The following is a 19432-nucleotide window of genomic DNA, read 5'->3' as shown; positions in this document are numbered from 1 at the left end:
AGCATGCTACTAACATAATTGTAGGTTAATGGCACAACATGAATATAAACCAGTTGTAAATGGGTCTGTATTTTGAAAGTTTCCTAAATGAAAGTTGTTCTTTTCTGGTGAAATTAACATTATCTGTTCATCAATTCAGAGTAGAATGTTTGTAATAATGTGATGTAAGTAACTTCAATAAGCTTTTATGTATATTTTTTGATTAACAGTTGTTTTTCAAGGACAAGTCCGTGGATGAGGAAGGCTTTATATTGTTTGTCAGGAAGAATGCATTACAAATTCTGATCCCCAAGTTCGGCTTAGAGGGCACCCTTTTCTTGAAGGCAGAGAAAGGGAACAGTTTATTCAAATTTAATGAAGAGGTAAGTGATAACAGCTAATCAATTGGTGAATAGTATATGTGTCACATGACTAAAATTGACCAATTACATTCATTCAGCTTGATATGCAGGATACCGGTACATGCATTTATCTCTCAGTGCTTTTTTCTATGTTAACTGTGAGTAGTCAACATTCAACCTCCCAAACAACAAATCATAATTTTTTTTTCTAAAGTAGAGGTCCAAATCTTAGCATTTTCTCACAAAATCAGGTCTTTCTAGTCATGATTTTTCTGAAGTCTTCTGAATATCCCATCTGTGTCAGAAAATACAAAATTAAGTTTCATCACAGCCTAGAAGATGTCCAGGTGTCTCTCTGTGCAGAATCAATATTCAAATGAGATTCAAGAGCACTGTCTGTGTAACGAGATTGATTTTGCCGCTAATGAACAGATGTGCCATGTGTTGACAGTGATTGAATTTGTGTAAAATGGACAGAGGCGATGATGAGCTGGTGCTAGAAATCTTGAGATGCAGATTTTTGTGATGATTTGATGTGACCAACAAATGAGTAAATGAGAAATGCAGTAATCTCTGGGAAGCAGTTTGTTTTTGGGTATTCTTGATCATGTTAGCAATTGCATCATTGATAGGGGAGATAGTCAAAGGAGATGATGGCAGCCATTATAAAGCTTGAAGTCGTACATTCTGATATTAGTTCCATCTGTATATGCCCTGAGACTCACAGACTTTGCAATTTTCTATCTGTCTTCTTGGTTTCTATGCAGCAGACTATTGTATCTTTATAATGATGCCCTGGATAGTGTGTGCGTAATTTTGGCATGGCTACCTGACTGTACAAGTAGAGCTTGCATCAAACCTTGAACAAGCTTTAGCTCCAATTTCTGATTCTGATGCATGCATGCACAGTCACTTTTGAGAATGGTAGAAATCGTATTTTGTGTCATTTTAAAAGTCTGTGAGATTTGCAAGTGTTGCAGACATCTGTCGGTGATTGTGTAACAGATTTTTATCAGCCAGTGGTTGCAGGATTTGAGGGGAAATTAGATTTAGAGCTGTTGGGTATAGATTATGATCGTTACATAAGCATCCACAGGAAATGATAGAATGCAGTGGAAATGCAGTGGGTGTTGGCTGTGATATCATCAATCTCTGTTTTGGAACCAGAGTTGAATTTAGCTATCTGTCATATATCTTAAAAAGCCTTGTTTATTCAGGGTAGTGCTTGTGAAAGACTTACAATCACGTCCTGTCACAGCAGGGCAAATTTCTATTAAACAAAAACTACTTTTGTGACTTTGTGAATTTTAAATCTGAAAACACAGAACATGTTACTTTAACACAGCTGAATCTAGTAGTAAACATAACATGTTTTTTTATCAGGAAAGGCTGGAGTGTATGTTTGAGTGGAAATGTAAAAACAGGTATCCGATTTGCAACGAGTCCGTAGTTCCTTTCCAAGGGTCTTCCTCATAATACTGACATGTGAGATCTTGTTCAGATGACAGAATTTGAGCATGGGTGTTATTAATAAAATTTAATACAGGATTGTTATCTTAGCCGGTAAATTTCTTTTTATTAACATGTAGACTCTCGCCTTATTTGCAGAAAAGGGATCTAGGGACTTCCAGTTCCACAGCAGTTTTAAACCTGAGTAATTCCCACAGTTTGATAATTTCAGTCTTCCTATAGGGATGTGACTTGCATAATATGTGTTAATTTTGTGAATTGAAGGAAGTGATTTACAGACTAAGACGTACCACAGTAAACTCACAAACCACAGTATATTTAAAATATCTCTTTGGATTATTTCTCCCCCCCCCCCTCTTTTTTTTGTTAAACTCTTTTACTATGTTTTCATGGAAGAAATATTACCATCCTGTTGGATAAGATTTTACAGAGGAAATCGTGTTTGCTGTAGAGTGACCACTTCACAGAGGAAGTGAAACTCAGACGAGTTGTTGGAAAAAAAAATCCCAACAAAAAATATGCCTTTCACAGTCATTCATCATCTGAAATGTCAAACAACATCCTGTCGTGGATTTATTTTGGCAAATTTGTCTTTGCAATTTTGCCAAGTACTTCTGAAGTTCAGGTAAAGAGACAGTTGGGGTAGCTTTTGATAATATTTTCATAATTTGTTTGAGAAAACAAGTTTGTGTGTTAATTGGTCTCCCCAAGGTGTAAAACACAGAGTACGAGCCTTGTAAACACAATACAATGTTTATCGTTTACACGAAATGAGTTCTCGTACAAGACTAAAGTCGTCAACAAAAACGTCAGGCAGTGCCCGCATAGTGGTGACTTGTATTGACAAGTTGTGGGGCATTTCAGCTTGATTATTTTGGACTCAAAAGAAGACAAAACTACAAGCAGAGACATCCAAAGTTACGACTATATAGCTGAGCTTTGACTTGAAGGAAGGAAATTTGAGCCATTCCAAAAGCTGAAAAGATCAAATGTCGGATGGTGTATCCTTTTTCTACGAAGTAGAGATACAAGTTGTATGAAACTTCCTGTGTGAACACAGCAGGGTTTATAATAGCATGACCCCAAGTTGGGTGGAAGTGAATCTCAGTGACCTAATGACCTTCCCTTCTCCTGACTGTGGAAGTACATTGTATCGTATTACAAAGTGTCATGTTATCTTCAACATGCCAGGATAATGTACAAGTATTATCATTGATGTTGTCACTCGGTGACCACTCCTGACCTTGAGATTATGGATTAATGGAGTGAGACACTAGGGATGGTATTAAATGGGAAGGTTTTTCGTTTTTTGTATGAGTGCAGAAAAAAGTTTGCCATGACTTTAGCCATTGTGTACACAATGTGCTGTGATTGAAATGCCAGTATGCATAGGCGCATACGTCATCAAACTTTTTTTGTGGTAAAAAACACCTGCCGGCTGTACTATAGACAGCATTGTGTACACCCTGAACTCAGAGGAAGTATTCAATTACAGGCAGGGTAATTTCTCTATGAATGGTTGTGCATTTTAATGGAAGACAAGAATGTACCGTGTACATGTTTGGAAATAAACGAAACGTACATGTTCATGTAAACCTGATTATTTTATATTTAAAACATCAATTTCAGCAAAAGGTTGCTAAGATCATCACTGAACTTGTAATGGGGATAATACAATTCTTGAATACACAGGCATTACCCCTCTGGTATGAATCAGTGCTTGCTTAAGGGTGCCAACCGTGATTAATAAATACATACATACTCCCTAGGATAGTGTGGAATTATAATGTAGTCCAGCATGGACCCAGCATTCTTCAGTTTTGCCAGGATTTATTGTATCTTTGCAATTTGTATTTGATAATACTATATTTTATAAACTATTCAATCTCATTACTGAAGTCAAACTTGAGAATTTCTTTTGTTCTACACCGTAATATCCAAAAATTTCATATCAATGATTCCTATCTTGGTGTCAATCTTTTCTATCGTTTTCTGAAAACTGATTCATATGTCAGTTGAATGCGGTGTCCTTTTAAATATAGAGACTACAGACTCATGAAATGTATCCTGCATGTAAATTGATTGTTTTTTAAGTATACCTTAGTGTAAAGAAATCTATTGAGATCCCAAGACAGAATGATATCATCAACCTACAAATCGCAATGCACTGCTTTTACAGGTTGGCAGGAAAACATCTCTATATAATCCACTCCTGATCTGAGTGAAGCCTCCGCTTGAAAGTCTCAAACAGACCAATGAGGTGTCAAAAATGTCACTGACTTGTTGCAATGGTCATCGTTTCCTTTCATTTCAACCTGGTCAAAAAATTGCTTCAGATTTTGTTGTCATACATTATATCAGTAATACTAAACTTCTTCAATATAAATCATTTTGTGTCTATATGTAAAGTTTCTGAAAGCTGTTGGATCCTGGTTGACATGTATATGCATGGGGCGTGTTTTTGCTAGCTGTAAAAATCTCCCAACCCACATCATTCTGTATGCTATAAAAAGCATGGTGTCTGTATATATCCAGGCAGACTGAAAAAACCCTGATGTGTACTTTCAGCTGTGACCACATTATGAAAGCTACCTTGTCTATATCCGGGCATGCTGAAAAAACTGACGGTGTCAGAAGTGGCTATAAATTACCTGGCATTATCGATGATATATCACAGGGTAGGACTTGATAAGGGGTATTGTGTGTTGAGAAGTTAGGGGTTTGTTTCAGTTCCTAAAGCTCAGATGTCTGTCAGGAAAGTATGCTCAGTGAGATAAATCTCGTACATAATCTCAAAGCCAGCAAAACAATGATTTCCCTGTTGTTGTGATTTTAATGGTGTACATTTTTTTAAGCCTGACAAAATAATAATGTTTTCATGGGATTTTTTTGACTTTCAGTGACATTATCAGTTCAGAGAGTCATTGAAATAAAAAGTAATATTTTCCTTTTTAAGCCACACCCAGTGAAGCTTTCAAATTCTAAAACAAAAGAGTTATTAACATGAATGATTATAGAATGCCCTTATTTTTGTAAGACATATAGATACCTTACCAGTCACAACATGTTTGTGACAGGCTTCTCACAAGTGTTTTAAATGTTTCCAAAATCTGGTAGATAATTGCCTTGTACTAGCAAAATGTTAACCCTTTGACCACCATGGTATGTCCCAAGCCCATTATTATCAATGGTTATGATGGACCAGTTCACATGGAATGGGGGGTGAACAGGTTGACCAATATGTACTTTGATTACGTGCATCTCACCTAAGAAGCTTTTAGACTTTACAATTGATAGTTAACTCTGTACGTTTTGCTAGTGGTGATCCTGTGATTCAAGGAGACAATCAATTCTGTGCTTTATATCCCCCACGCTCAATAAATACCTCATGGTACAATAAATTTAAATTCTGACAAATTTAACCCACATTTTGTAGGAAATAGTTCATCACACTCAATTTTGTAATGACCATAAGAGAGGTCCAATCAATATCATGTAGTCAATAAAAAGCCAGATACAGACCACACAATTCTCATCATTGAACTCACAAATGAAAGAAATCAGCTGCTAATGTTTATCATGTCAATGTTTTTGACACTGTGCTTCTGATATAAAACAGGAAGTGATATTCTCTGTTTTATTGTGATGTAACCTTTGACCCTATTATTGTTTTGAAAGAGGACCTTTACAGCCTGATAGTTTAATAACTCACGACCCATTGTCAGGGTAAATATTTATCATTTTTTAACTTCAAACTGAAGTATGAGGATAAGCTTGACTGACTTCCAGTTCATTCTTTACATTTTACACATTGCACTGATTGTTGTTTATAAATAGTCCAATTGTCTTTGTTTAAATTGCACTCTGTGTTATCTTTGGCAAATGTTTGTCTCCATTGATTTTTGTTTCCTTTGTTTTTGCCAACCAAATATGTTAGTCATTGACATTTCCGTTATGAAACATTTCTGATGAGATAACAGCTGATTTGCAAGTTGAATTTTGCACTCATCTGTTGCGGTGTGTCATTTCCCATATCAGACGATGATTTCGTACTTAGTTTCAGGAGCAAATGGTGGGAAACCAAACAATTCAATGTCCCCGGGGTAGGATATCCCATGAAATGAAATTGCTCCAGTCTTGTCTGCTTGGTAATTCTTGCAAGAAAAAAATTTTGGCAATTAGATTAATGTTGAATATTGAAATATTTTGATGAACAACTATCGTCAATGTCTTAAGAATTTGCAGCTCCTGCCAGATTAACACAGTAAATTGCTACAAACTTCCGCACAATAAATAAACAGAAAAGAAGTTTACCAGTGAATAGAACTATAGAAAAGTATAAGTGTTTTTTATTTTAACATTCAAAACAAAAGTTGTTTGTGATCCTTTGTTTCTGTTCAATGAAATCTACCAAGCTCCAAAAAGTACATCAGATTAATTTCTCATTTTTTTCTGCTCCCCAACCCACCTAAAATACAATACATGACATGTTTTGACAGAAATGGCACACAGCAAAATACCCCATTTTGTTGCAAATCTTCCAGAATTCTGGGTGTAAATTATTGAAGAGACAGGAAACTAATCGATCAAAAATATTGATGACAGGAAATGGATGATTTGTTTCATTGTCACCTTTCAAGAGTATTTGTTGTAAATCAGCACCTTCATGATCTATTTTGGGTTCTGTACTGCCACAGCATTTTGAGTTCAAAACTCACATAAAGATACACTGTTGAAAGGGTAGTATCTTCAACTCAATGCAAGACTAAGGAACAGTATACCATGGTCCCCAGAGAAACCGTGGTTATACCTACACTGAACAATTTTACAAATCAACTAAACATTAGGGGTCGTGTTGTTTTACAAAGCCATGGGAGGAGATAATGACCCTCTTTTGTTTAGGTGAACCCTGACTTACCTCCCTCCTCCTCCTCTTCTGCATTGGCTCAGTAAATCACACTATTTCATACAATTTTTCTTCTATGCAAAGTGTATACTCATCATAGACTATTTCTACTGACACCATAATTATATGTACTTAAAATAGCTAAACGTTTCTCTGAAACAAAAGACATTGATACAATAATGATTATATTGATTTTTTGGGGGAGGTTAAGGTGGGTGGCTCCTGCTTGTACAGACCATGCGGGCATTGTCTAATAACAATACATGCATAGATCGGCTTGACCAACATCTGGTCATCTTGAGTTGCACTGGTAGGGAAATTCTTCAGTGATGGTATTTTAGAAATGATATATGCACATTAAAAATCACACCACAGTTAATAATGCTGGAGTATACAGTCTTCTGGGCACAAAGGATTTTGTGCAGTATATATTTATAAGTTTGAATTGCATCTGTTTATTTGTTTGTTTATTTGCTTTTATTGTTTATATTTTCTATTATTTATTTATTTTTTATGTTTAAAGTCTGTACACATACATATAAGGTTTGCGTTTGCAATTGCAGGGTCTACTCTAGCTTTCAGTGATCCCAAGGGTCTCTCCAGCGATGCACTGAGCACTATTATAGGTACTGTTGAATAGCAATTTTAAGTGACACATTCTGTCATTGTGTACATGCCCCCGTGAAACTATGCATGGAGCGATATAAATATTTGAAGCATATTATAACAATAAAGTCATAAATGATGCCTATCTGAACTGCACTGATAAACATGAGTGATATAGACTTTCAGATACTGTGTGATCATTTGAACCTCGGTGATTAGATGGCGCTGATGTGATATAGTTACGTGTGTTTGCAAATCAAGAAGACATGCCAGCACTTCTGTACAAATCTGTCTGTCTGTAAAAGGAGAGGATTTTCAGATGACTCATCGTCTGGTTTGTGTAGACTTCATTTATTTGTGATTTAGTTTCCAGGTCCAACAAAGAGTGCAAGATGCAGGTGCCTCATGCACTGATTATTTTTTTCCCCTCGAAGAAACAGCATCCTGTGTATATATACTCAGTCCTTGACGTGGGTGTGTGGCAGGGTATTCTGATGCAAAGATGAGATTCTTATGGCGCTGTGTTTCTTGCATGCCTGTCTTGTAGAATGTCTGCAGAGTAAGCTATTTATGGGATGTCATTCATCAGGCATCACTTTCATCACCAGACTACAGTATCACCTATCGTTTTCTAGGTGTGATTTTTATTCAGGAAAATAGGGGGAGGGGTGGGTGGGGAAGGCGGGACAGAATTAATATTTTTTTAACTTTTTTATTTTACAACAATTGCAATATCTATGTCATATCAAGAATGTATGTTATGTTTTATCATACAAGCAAGGCAGTGGGGCTTTTTATGTCTGAGCGCTTGTAAATCTTCAATTTATTAATATTTTTTTTTTCCTAAAATGGATCAGTTTTATAAATTCAGACTTTCTCATTGCTTATACATATCAATCAAATTTGTGAATATCTTATTCTGCTACATAAAACATATTGCTATTAAGTATTTAAATCCAACAATACTATGCTAAGGATAACTGTGTTCAGTCTACGATCTTTCCTATAGCAGTCTCGTATAGGTGCATGCAAACCGATTGCTGTCCAGGGTAAATCTGGACCCCTAGTAATGTAACAATGAGAAACGGGGTGTAATGGATAAGATATGACAATGAATTCGTCTCTGATGGAAAAATCTCCTGATCCTATTACACTGTACAACCAAAACGTGTTTGCCGACAAATGTGATGTATGAGTTCGCTGAACCATGCATATCACAGATTGTAGCTAGCTAATTAGCCGTATATAGACACTCAGTAAATTTTATGTGTCAGAATTAGTCACCAACGTCATATTTTTAATGATATCATATGTGAAATTCACAAAGAGTACGTGTTTGACCATACAGTCAACTGCTGAACTGTTTCATGATATTGAGATCAATCATAAATCATAGTAATTACATCATTTCATAATTTCCAGGGGGCTCATGAGTTCAGGAATTAATCTGCTTCATCTCGAGTAGTGTCGACTCCCCGACGAAACATGCAAAGAAGTAAAATGATGCTTTGGTTGTACACTATAAATTGTCAACAATTTCACTCACTGCTTGACATCAGCAGTGTAGAGGTCAAAATTTGACTTGAAAAATGATGTTTGTATCCATAGGAACAGCATCTGAATCAAAAGTTGGTGTGTTTTATATTATCAATTAATCCATATCTACAATGACTATCATACATTTTACAATACTACAGCATTTCATATGTTGTGTTGCTTAATTCTTCAGAATGGCTTATAGGCTCTGACAGCTCATGCATATGATTACCATGTATTCATTTCTTTTCTCTTCAGTATTCCAATAATTAAAAATTGACAGTGATAAGTGAATTACGTCAGTTGATTCTTAAAGTGTAGGGCATGTAGGGTTTTTTGAACAATTTGAGATCAGAGAATCTCATTAAAAATAATTTATAGGGAAAGAGTTTATCATAATCATGTGACTGGAATGAGACTGGAAACTATATTTGACAAGCCTAACTTCCCTATCACCTGTCTCCATTTCTGTTTCAATTTATGGCTGATTGTATGTTATTAGTCGAATAATTGTACGTTGCATGCCCTGCTTTGTCAAGAATGAACCATGCAGGAAATGGCGATACAGTGTATTCAAAGTCAGCATTGAAATAGTCTTTATGGTTGTGTCGGACACAGTACAATGTTCTGCATCTTAAGTCTGCTGTTGATACAATAAAAGGTCTCTTTAAATTCAGAATGCCAGGGCGGATGACATATGATCTCTGCATTATGATTTCGTGACTACACAGCGATTCCTGTTTCAGACAAGTCCGGTAAAATCTGAAATGTTAAGTGAAATTTTGAGTTAACTTTTTCCAGTAACGTATATCACCCTTTGACCGTGAAGAAGTCGAGTATCTAAACCCCATTAATTTAGAGCTGTACAGTGTATATATGAACTATGCAGAGCTCCAAAATAACTGACCAGATACTGGACTTAGGGATTTCCAGTCAGCCGATCTGACATTGTAAATTGGCTGTTTATTATTTTGTTTACATTGACAATCAATCATACTTTTGCCAGTTGATTAATATTGATTTCCTTGTCCATGAAATTTACATTTAGAATTGATTTATAGTTGATTGAACTATTCCTTTTATCAGTGGTTATAATCCTTTTCTGTGGACGGTACTTGACCTAGTAGTGCATGGAAACCATGGAATCATGAAATTAATATTAATTTAGCCAGGCCAAATATGATTGCAGGTCATATTCCACTGGGTTTGTTTCACATGCATTTTGTGTGTGCACTGGACAAGCTATGGAAATTGCCCTTCAACATCCCCATCAGCATTTCACGCATACACCCTCTGCCCTCCCTGTCTGCAGTAATGAGACGCGATTGCAAAACGTGACTTGTGTTACAAAGTATGGATGGAGTCATTCCCAGATGTCAGTAGTGTGTGTGAACTTCAATAAAAGCGCACTACTTTTCAGACAGTCTAATCATATGGAATTGCTTAAAGTACCTCTAAAGGTTTTGCTTGCAAGCTGATAAAGGTGCACTGCGGTTTGTAAGAGGTCAATTGAGATATCAAGAAAATATGTCAAATAATTTTACAAAAAAACTTGTATGAGAGAGACAGACATGTTTCTGAAATATACAAATAATGAAGAAGTGGTTTGTCTGTGTTTGATTTCATGTCACCATCATGACAATTGCTTATCTCATGATAGTCTGCAAATAAAAGATATTATATTCTGAGTTTTAAATATGTTTTCATTCTTTTACGGGGAAACATCTGATATCAGGGCGTGTCTGTCTCAGCTTGTTTTGTAATTAACATCCCAATCAGTAGATATTGAGACTGCATTTATTTATAAGAATCAATCGTTGAAGTATAGCATGTTGGACCTAGACATGATGGTTGACTGAACTGGAAATTGATCTCATACTAAAAATGTCTTGCTGATGGTGAATTCCTTTTTAATGAGTCACTGTATTAGACTCCATCAATGAAACCACATCATGGCCCATCTGATGTCAGCGCAGAGAGATGTGTGTGAGTCAGTGTACAGACCACAACCACGCCACGTCTCAGGGTTGTGGTTTTCAACCCATTTGTTTATCATCCTTGGTGTGGGTGGTGAATATACATGTACACAGTGTTTTACTGCATGGCTGAGAGGGCTGGAAAGGTCGGCTTCCTTGGGATGTGGCCCTATCGCGGTGATAGATGTTTCCTTCTTTATTTGTGGGATCGGAAAAGCAGTTCCTGAACATTCGAGAATACCGGAGAATTACAGTTAGAAACCACATTTTTCATTAATCTTCAAGTTCATAGAAAATTAATATTTTCTCTGTACACCCAAAAACCACAACTTTGTTTGCAGGGGATTTACATGTATCAGTCACAGAGTCAGCAATTAACCAACCTAAATGCTTGCATGTTTCAAGTTTATAGGATTGAGAGAGCACCATTTCATAAGTATAACTATTTGTGTTTTAATTAATTTTGCTTCAAGGATTTGTCAACACACCCCATTTTTGTTGCAATAGACTTCCAACTCATGTGAATATGGAACCATATCATCTGATTAGTACATTCCAGAAACCTAATCCAGGGTTGATTTTCATCTGTGCATGTTTTCCATGGATTTACCTGGATGTATTTCCACAATGCTGCAGTGACTTGTTGATTCAAACATTCCACTGACAGTGCCTCAAGCAAAGTGTCAATCTGAAATCACTGGATCAAAAAGGATGTTTTTTGTCATGAGACAGTCTTTTGGTCACAATGAAGTTGAGTTTCATGTGACACACAGCAGTGAGGGGTTTTTTCACTTGAATTTTGTGTATAAATCACTCTGAGCTGATGGTCACAGCCCAACATCACTGTCAGTGATGTTTGAATATCACCATCATTGAAAATCTGCATAATGTAGTTGAAAACCTCTCAGCTAACTTAATGTCCAGTTCTCTGCGGTACCTTTACAGATGTCAATGCATGTAATGCCTCTTATTTTAAAATTTGACCTAAACTACTCTACTCTCAGCATACATTATTGTTTGTCACAAAAGATCGCCACATTTTCTGATAGCTATCCGTCTATACTAGGCTTGTGGGAATATATACAAGGTCGGAGTAATAAAGTCGCCAAGAACCTGTGAGATGAGAAAACACACTCATCTATTTGCCTGATAGCAATTGATATACCAGGCAGTGCCATGCTGTGTAGTTTCCATGGAAACGTAGAGTGATGGAAAAAACTGATGTCGGTAACGGAAAAGCCTGGAATATAGAGATAAACACTTGACAACAAAATTTCAAATCATACACCGCACCTCAAGGATGAAATCAGTCGGTGAATGGTGATTGTAAAATAGGATGTATGAAGTCAACCTTCACACAATCAGAGATTTTAGGTCAAAAGCTCTCTGAATCTTTTATCAACCCTCAACACTGACCATCTTACTCAGAATGATACAAACCCAGTCTTTGCATATCATAAATGTCAGTCATCATAAAGAATTGCCTTCATGAAGTAATTTCCTGTAGATACCTTAATATGTATTGTCTTGCTAGTTCTAGATTAAAGCCATTATATGAAATATTCTCAACAAATATTCAGGTTAACATGTATTTATTTGTATATTTAGAGGTTATTACCCAATATCGCCTGTTCCTGTGTCGTATCAGCATGAGTGTCATTTGTGCTGTGTCAGACACGAGACGAAAACCGATTTATCATATACCCATGCCCATAATTTTACTAATAGAACGAAAAATCTTAAATTTTGAGGCTTAATTATTTACTTTATTACGCCTTGCGCATAAATATCAGAATGTTTATGTGAACAGGCTTAATTCATAAAGTATACAACAAAGATGTCAACATCACGCGCGACATCGCTGCAAGTGCAAGTCGTCCATATCGCAATGAAACCCAAGAAGAAAGACACCGGGATACAAAAATCGTCATACAGATTAACTTTTTAAGGTGCAATATGCTATTACAACTGTAACCGATCAAAAACTGTGCTCAGCTTTAAATCTATCCTGATTTGGATCGTCGTACGGCGGCATGGAGCTCGCGCGGAGAGGGGACGCCATTTTGTTAGTTTACCCTGAGAGTTGCCATGTCAACAGTCGTCGCGCGCGTGACATTGCTGTCACGCCACGCGCTCACTACCTGTTCGGGGGAGACCGTGCACAGTGCCGGAGCTGTGCGAACGGCAGAATGTTTGCTAGAACTTGACCAAAGAAATACCTGGGGAAAACATTTCAAGACTCAACATGTTATTTCCATATTTTGCAGCCAGAAATACCCGTGTTCCTCAAAGCCCTTCAATTTTTAACGTCGGCGACATCGCTTCGCAGGCGGGGAGCGGCAGCCATTTTGTTGTTTACGTTGTTTACCAACAAACTGCTAATGTAGTTCGGGAAAACTCTAAAACTGATGACGTTCATCGTGCATATCTCGACGTTTACCGTGAAATATCACGGCTGATATTTTACGGTGAACGTCACTAGGATGTAGCAATATGGGCATGGGTATATGATAATCAGTGTTATTCATTAAAACATGTAATATCATATTTTGTTAACAATTCTAAATGTTTTAACAAGAACTTGACATTTAGCAAATGCACCTTATGAGATCTCAAACTGTAACTTTACTGCTGATCCAATGGACAATGTGGTTAACACACATATCAAACAATTACAGCTACCATCCCAGTAAGAGACACAGTCAAATCTTGGCTTGTCTGATTCAATGCAATTCAGGTGTTTGAGGAGGTGAACAAATCGATCATGCCACCTTATTCCATTTGTCATACTTAAGAGCTTTGCTACCTGTCCCTACCCTGCAAACAAATATATTTTTTTATTATTTAAAAAATAGATCATCAGCTGGGTAGTAGAATTATTTCTGTATCAGTTACAATGCCTCAGTTTGACTTACCATACTTTGACGTACAGTTACACCACAATGGTGTACATGCACATGCCTCTTACATTACATACATGTACACATGTACACAGATACATAATTAACGCACAGAGACATAAAGGGCACATACCAAGACCATTTGATGTGTGTGTCTGACAGTGTAACATTCATCATGCTTCCCTCCTATCCATCATGAACTAAACATTAACTGGTAAATGGTATCTTCATGTTTTCAGGATTTCCTCTGTGCAAGCAAACAAACAAACAAACATACCAAAACAATACTTGTTCAGGATTTCATAGCTGTGGATTTTCATTGTGTATGAACTGCTTAAGATAACCACCAAAAAAGGAACACGTCTGCGTGAAGCATAAAGATGAGTAAAAGAATTCTGCATCTGAAATGATAGCCAGGAAAGAAAATAAATCCATGTAAAGTTTTACATTCTTCTCATGCCATCGTGACTGTGTCTTAAATTTTTGATATGCCAGTGAGGGGTCAAAGTTGACCAGACAGAGTAACACATATATGACAGCTTGGTACTTAATTATATCAGTTTGTTGAATACACTGCATACTTGAAGACTGCTGAAAGTACATACAGCGTTCATAATATATTGCACAGAGAAACAGGAATCGTGCAGCTGGAAATGTCACCTCTACTGTACGAGACACTTGTTTGTTGCAATGAATATTTGATCTAAGTATTCAAAACATGCGAAACAAATGTCATGATGCATAGTTTATGAAGCCCTGACCCCTAAACTGCAGATTACACATACTGTTGGTCTGTAGTTTATCCGTAGCTGTCCACAAGCATTAGTTACCATTACTGCAGGAAATCCATGAGTTAAAGGTATACTGTCATCTAATTTTGTCACAGTTACCATGGAAAATGAAAATCTAACCAATTACAGATTTTAAGCGGGTGGCCGCTTTTTAAAAACAGCACCCTCACATGGACACTTTCAATACCAAGGAACGCCCCTTTGACCATATATGGACATATTTAGATTACAGGTGACTGTATACCTTTAAGGTAGCAAGTGTATGTATAAATCAAAGACTGTAGCTGGTACAGTTACTTTCATTTGATATTTCAAATGATTACCTATCCATATCATAATTCTAAAGGCAAAAACTGAAGTCTTCATTTTCTTGAAAAAAAATGTTGTAATTGCACCTTATATTCTCATTTTAAGGTAGAATGTGCCAGTGGGACAGGTATTTGGACTCACAAACTATTATGATACTATTTTGGTCTACCACTTGGGGGGTGCTCATTTTGAAGCTCTGCACAGAGACCCCAGATTTTTATTCTTGATTTTGAAAGAGAATGGTTTGAAGGTTTCCTTAGGGAAAGTTTTAGCACAAGCTTAAGTTTTTCAATTTTGAGGTACGAACTACCTTTAAGTAAATCATTGAATGCTTGCATGTTGCAAAAATGATCAGGACTTTCATTTGTCTGAAAATTTGCCTCTAATGAACATATTACTTTTAATTGATTCAAATTAATATTGAGAATCAGTAACATATTTCAACTCCATCACTCTGATATTCTTCACTTATTAACAGGCTACTGCATTGAGGAAAAAAAAAAACAATGTGTCTCAGCACAAAGCAACAAACAGAAAATTAAGACCTTTTCAAAAACTCCATCCCCGAGGTGTTAAAATTCTGAAAACAGTCACACCTTTGAAGTAGCTTAGACGTGTCATGATCACTTGATATTGCACACTGTTTGGAAAAGGATGTGATAGCGTAATGAAAGTGTGATTCACTCCGTCCAATCAGAGAGATGTAGAAATGAAGCAACCAATGGCTGATGATTCCAATAAAGCTTTACTTTGTACTCTTTAGAAGATGACTTCGTTATCCTTGATCACTTCCTTTGATGTCTCAGAAATCTCACAAATTTTCATACTTAGGTGTGAAGTTTCTTCCACGAGTGGGTGACATCTTTTCTCCTTCATCATGGCATCCACAAAATTCAGACAGATGTTAAACGTCTTGAGATGTTGTCTCATTTACCAAGTAAAGGCTAAGATTACAAGAGATATGTTGCAGCTCCTTGACATTTAGAAAACCTTATTTATTTTCTTTTCTTTTTTTCGGTGTGAGATTTCCACATCAGTTGATTTTTTAACTGACTGCTGAATACTTTCCCTGATTTTGCAAGTATGCAGAGAAAGCAGTCACAAAAATAAGAGTTTTCTTAGTCAGCTTTTGTGTCTGTCATTTGTTTTGAAATTCTGAGGTAGGAATTTGTTAAACACACATATTAAGTACTAACACAGGAATAATTCTCATTTTTGTGGCCACATACATTTTCAAAGGGCCAGTAGCTGTAATTTTGATGATTTTTTGCTTTTTTTGTCTTTTCTGTAACAACTACAGTTTCTTGCTAAACTCCCACAAGTTGTGTTGAGATACGCAGTATTCAATCAACTACAGTCAACTTAGCTTGTACATGTGTAGACTGCATTGTTATTGTTGGCAAGTGAATTCTGTTCCAGACTAGAATTCAAATATAAACAAGTACAGTGCCTACATGTATAGAGGCTGTGTTAACAAGCTAAATCTGATGGTGTTTCAACATGCGTTTGGGAGTAGAACAAGAAACTGAAGTTGACATAAAAAAAATTGCAAAAAAAATCATCATTACATCATTTACGTATTGACCCTTTAACAAATCATGTGAGATTCTCAGTCATGTAGATATACAGTCCTCTTCAGGAAGTAACACTTTTCTCACAGGAAAAAGACATGAGTGTTGATGCTGTCAAAGCAAAGACTTGGCAGGGAGTTTGTTTATAATGCTCCTTGCTCCATTTCATTCCTGATATATATACACATCAATGGTAATATTTGTCCAGCTTCGTAGATTGCAACCATGTGATACAAATGGGTTTACTGATTTGCTACGTGTTTCTGAACTCTCTGGGATTTTAGAATTTTGCATTTTTCTTTAAAAAAATCCAAAGATAGTGCTTGATCCTGATCAAGAGGACTTCCCTTCTGTTGTAGGTCATAAATCTGATCTCACATTTGGAGAAGATGTTTTATATTGTACTTTTATTAGGATTTATATTTTACTCATGACATTCGACTCAATCCAAAATTTGAAATTTTTAGCATATTTTGTTATTATATAATCTCGTTATTGTTTTCATGCTTTTGAATACCATACAATTTATTCTCATGAAAGCACAAACCGTAAAGCTCATATTTGGAAATTTGAAATTTCTGTACTATGTATTAAAACACAAGTGTAACAGTAACTATGTATTCAAAATCTAATTGTAGTGGTTTGTGGTCATGAATGACATTGGTACAATTTGTAGGTAGATCACTGAATATTTTGTTCAAGGTGAAACGTATAACAATTTCCATAATTTAAGAACCCTGTTCAAGTCGACAAAGCAAGTAAACTTAGGAAGTGGATGTAATTTCCAAACTGGATACAATTTGTATTCATATGCAAATTTTTGTTCATTTGAGATGCCCTGGGAGACTGTTAGAAGAACCCTACCGTTTCCGTGGCATGTTCATCCCAGCCTCCAGCATTGACAGTGCTACTTTACTGAAGTATCAAGTTCATTGCCCCGCAGCATGATAATCTGCCCTATGCCTGGTTTAATAGATCAAGAAACACAGACTCCCCAAGATGTTGAGTGGTTTTTTAGAAACTAAACCCCCATCCTTGTACTTTCATGGAGATCAGATCAGTTTGCATTTCATTAATAAGAAAATGATTTGTGCAGGTTCAGTTATTTTTTCCAGTCTTTGCAACAAGGGTAGTTGCAAAAGATATTCTGAAATATTTCAGAATATGCTCATATGTTTGTAGACACGATGCAAATATAACAAGTATACATGGTATTTGATGTAAATGACCTGTTATCTGAAAACTTACCTGCAAATTGTTTCCATTATTGAATGAAAAAAATTGTCATTTCATTTACAAAATTTGTACAGGATTACACCAAATATGATTAAGGCAATTTATTTTGTTGTCTTTTCCAATCTCATCTATGTTGATGGTAACTGGTGAGCCTGGGATTGGGTTTATATAGCACAATGGCACCATAGCAAAACTAAACTTCGCCGTGTGAGTGAAACCCAATTTCTTGTAGTGATTGACTGATAGTGACCTATAGCTAGACAGACACAACAATAGCGGATGTCTGACACAGTAAGGTCACTCCATTCATGGCTAGCCTAACACTGATCGTAGCATAATTTCAGTGTTTTCCCAGATCTCTACTTCAACTATAAAAAGTTTATTGGAATGAGATCATCTCTTCATTGAAATCACTTCTTTCAAATCATGAAGGTACTGAGCCCAGCTGAGTTTGGTACTCCAGTTATGATTAAATGTTCTATAGACGCCAGACCTTGCACGCTAAAGTCAAATTCCTATTTCAACATTTTCTCAATAAACTGTACATCAAAAAGATTGATCTTCACAAAGTCTTTAACAATGAGAGTCTTGGGTGTTCTGAAAATGACAAAATCGAACATTGAGTACAGGAAGAGATAATTCATGTCTTGTCAATTTTGACACATCTTTCAAAGGAAAGGTGTAGTAGCGCCCCCACAGTGCCCCCAAAGTAATGGATAGGGTGTACCTCATTATTTAGGAATCCAATGGGTGTGGAAGTTAACTTCATGAATATACAAAACTTTCCTCGGTTGTTATATTTTGCCTATCCCAGTGAAGTCACGAAGTTGCCTGAGTTGTACTAGCCTGAGTAATTCAGCCTTCGTGTTTTGAAATCTGATGGATTATTTCCCCATGATCATTGCCAAGCCCTCCTCGCCCATATCAGCCTTTCTCTTCAAATAGCAGTTTAGACTGAGCCATGTGAAATGTTAGAAGAGGTTACTCAGGGTATTGCTACACGCCCACCTCTTTAAATGTTAGTTCCATATGCTTATCAACATACACATATAGATTCAACTCCACTTTATTCAAATGCAATATAGTTGTGAATCTGTATACTTGTATTGTGGTCCAGCAATTGGTCCAAATACAACGCACCCGCCACAGTCTGCGTTAAACCTTTCACCAGCAGGCTTTTGGTCCATCCCTGTTGTTTTCAATAGAGTGGGTAATGATCTTTATACATGGAAATAGGGGTGAATGCACTGTTAAACTCTCTCATCTGTTAGGGTGACTTTATAATCATTGGACAGTATAGACATGGTCCATGTCATAAGTTCTCGAAACCAAAAGTCTGTCTAAAGTTTTGAAATGTGATTGTGATTGAAATAAAAATGCTCTCCAGTTTTTGCTGTATTTTTCACAGGAAACAGAATGAACCTTTACTGTATAGCATACCACCTTCACTGCAATCTCCCTTCCTGGCGTTCATTCTGCTGCACTGTGAACATTAGAAAGGTTTACTAAAACTCTTTGCCTTACATAATGACTTCACACAAAACGCCCTGCTTTCATTCCAGTTTCCGTAACCAATTCAGTGTCAGCCAACAATTGTCACCTGGTGCTGAAGTTTTCAGAAACGTCAATCCCTGCTCTGCACGAGCACTCTCAGCTGTTATTCAGTTCCTCTTTGAGAACTTGACTATCGACTGACTGATTTGTCTTGAGAAGTTGTCATTGCATTTATCAAGATATTTATCAACTGCACAAATTAATAAAAATAAAGGCTTTTGAATACAAAATGTCAG

The 19432-nt window shown here is 36.4% G+C and overlaps 1 protein-coding gene across 1 annotated transcript in view; it reads left to right on the top strand.

Moving 5' to 3' along the window:
- The window catches only part of LOC139131121 (exosome complex exonuclease RRP44-like), a 73408-nt gene that overhangs the window by 25925 nt on the left and 28051 nt on the right, over positions 1-19432 (top strand). Inside the window, exon 20 of the mRNA XM_070697069.1 lies at positions 210-362. Within this exon, the coding sequence (XP_070553170.1) occupies positions 210-362 (153 nt within the window). The remainder of the gene's footprint in view (positions 1-209; positions 363-19432) is intronic.

This window comes from Ptychodera flava, chromosome 4 (genome assembly GCF_041260155.1).
Source record: "Ptychodera flava strain L36383 chromosome 4, AS_Pfla_20210202, whole genome shotgun sequence".
Classification (NCBI taxonomy): domain Eukaryota; kingdom Metazoa; phylum Hemichordata; class Enteropneusta; family Ptychoderidae; genus Ptychodera; species Ptychodera flava.
Note: the sequence above shows the minus strand (reverse complement) of the source record. Positions and strands in the feature narration are given on the sequence as shown.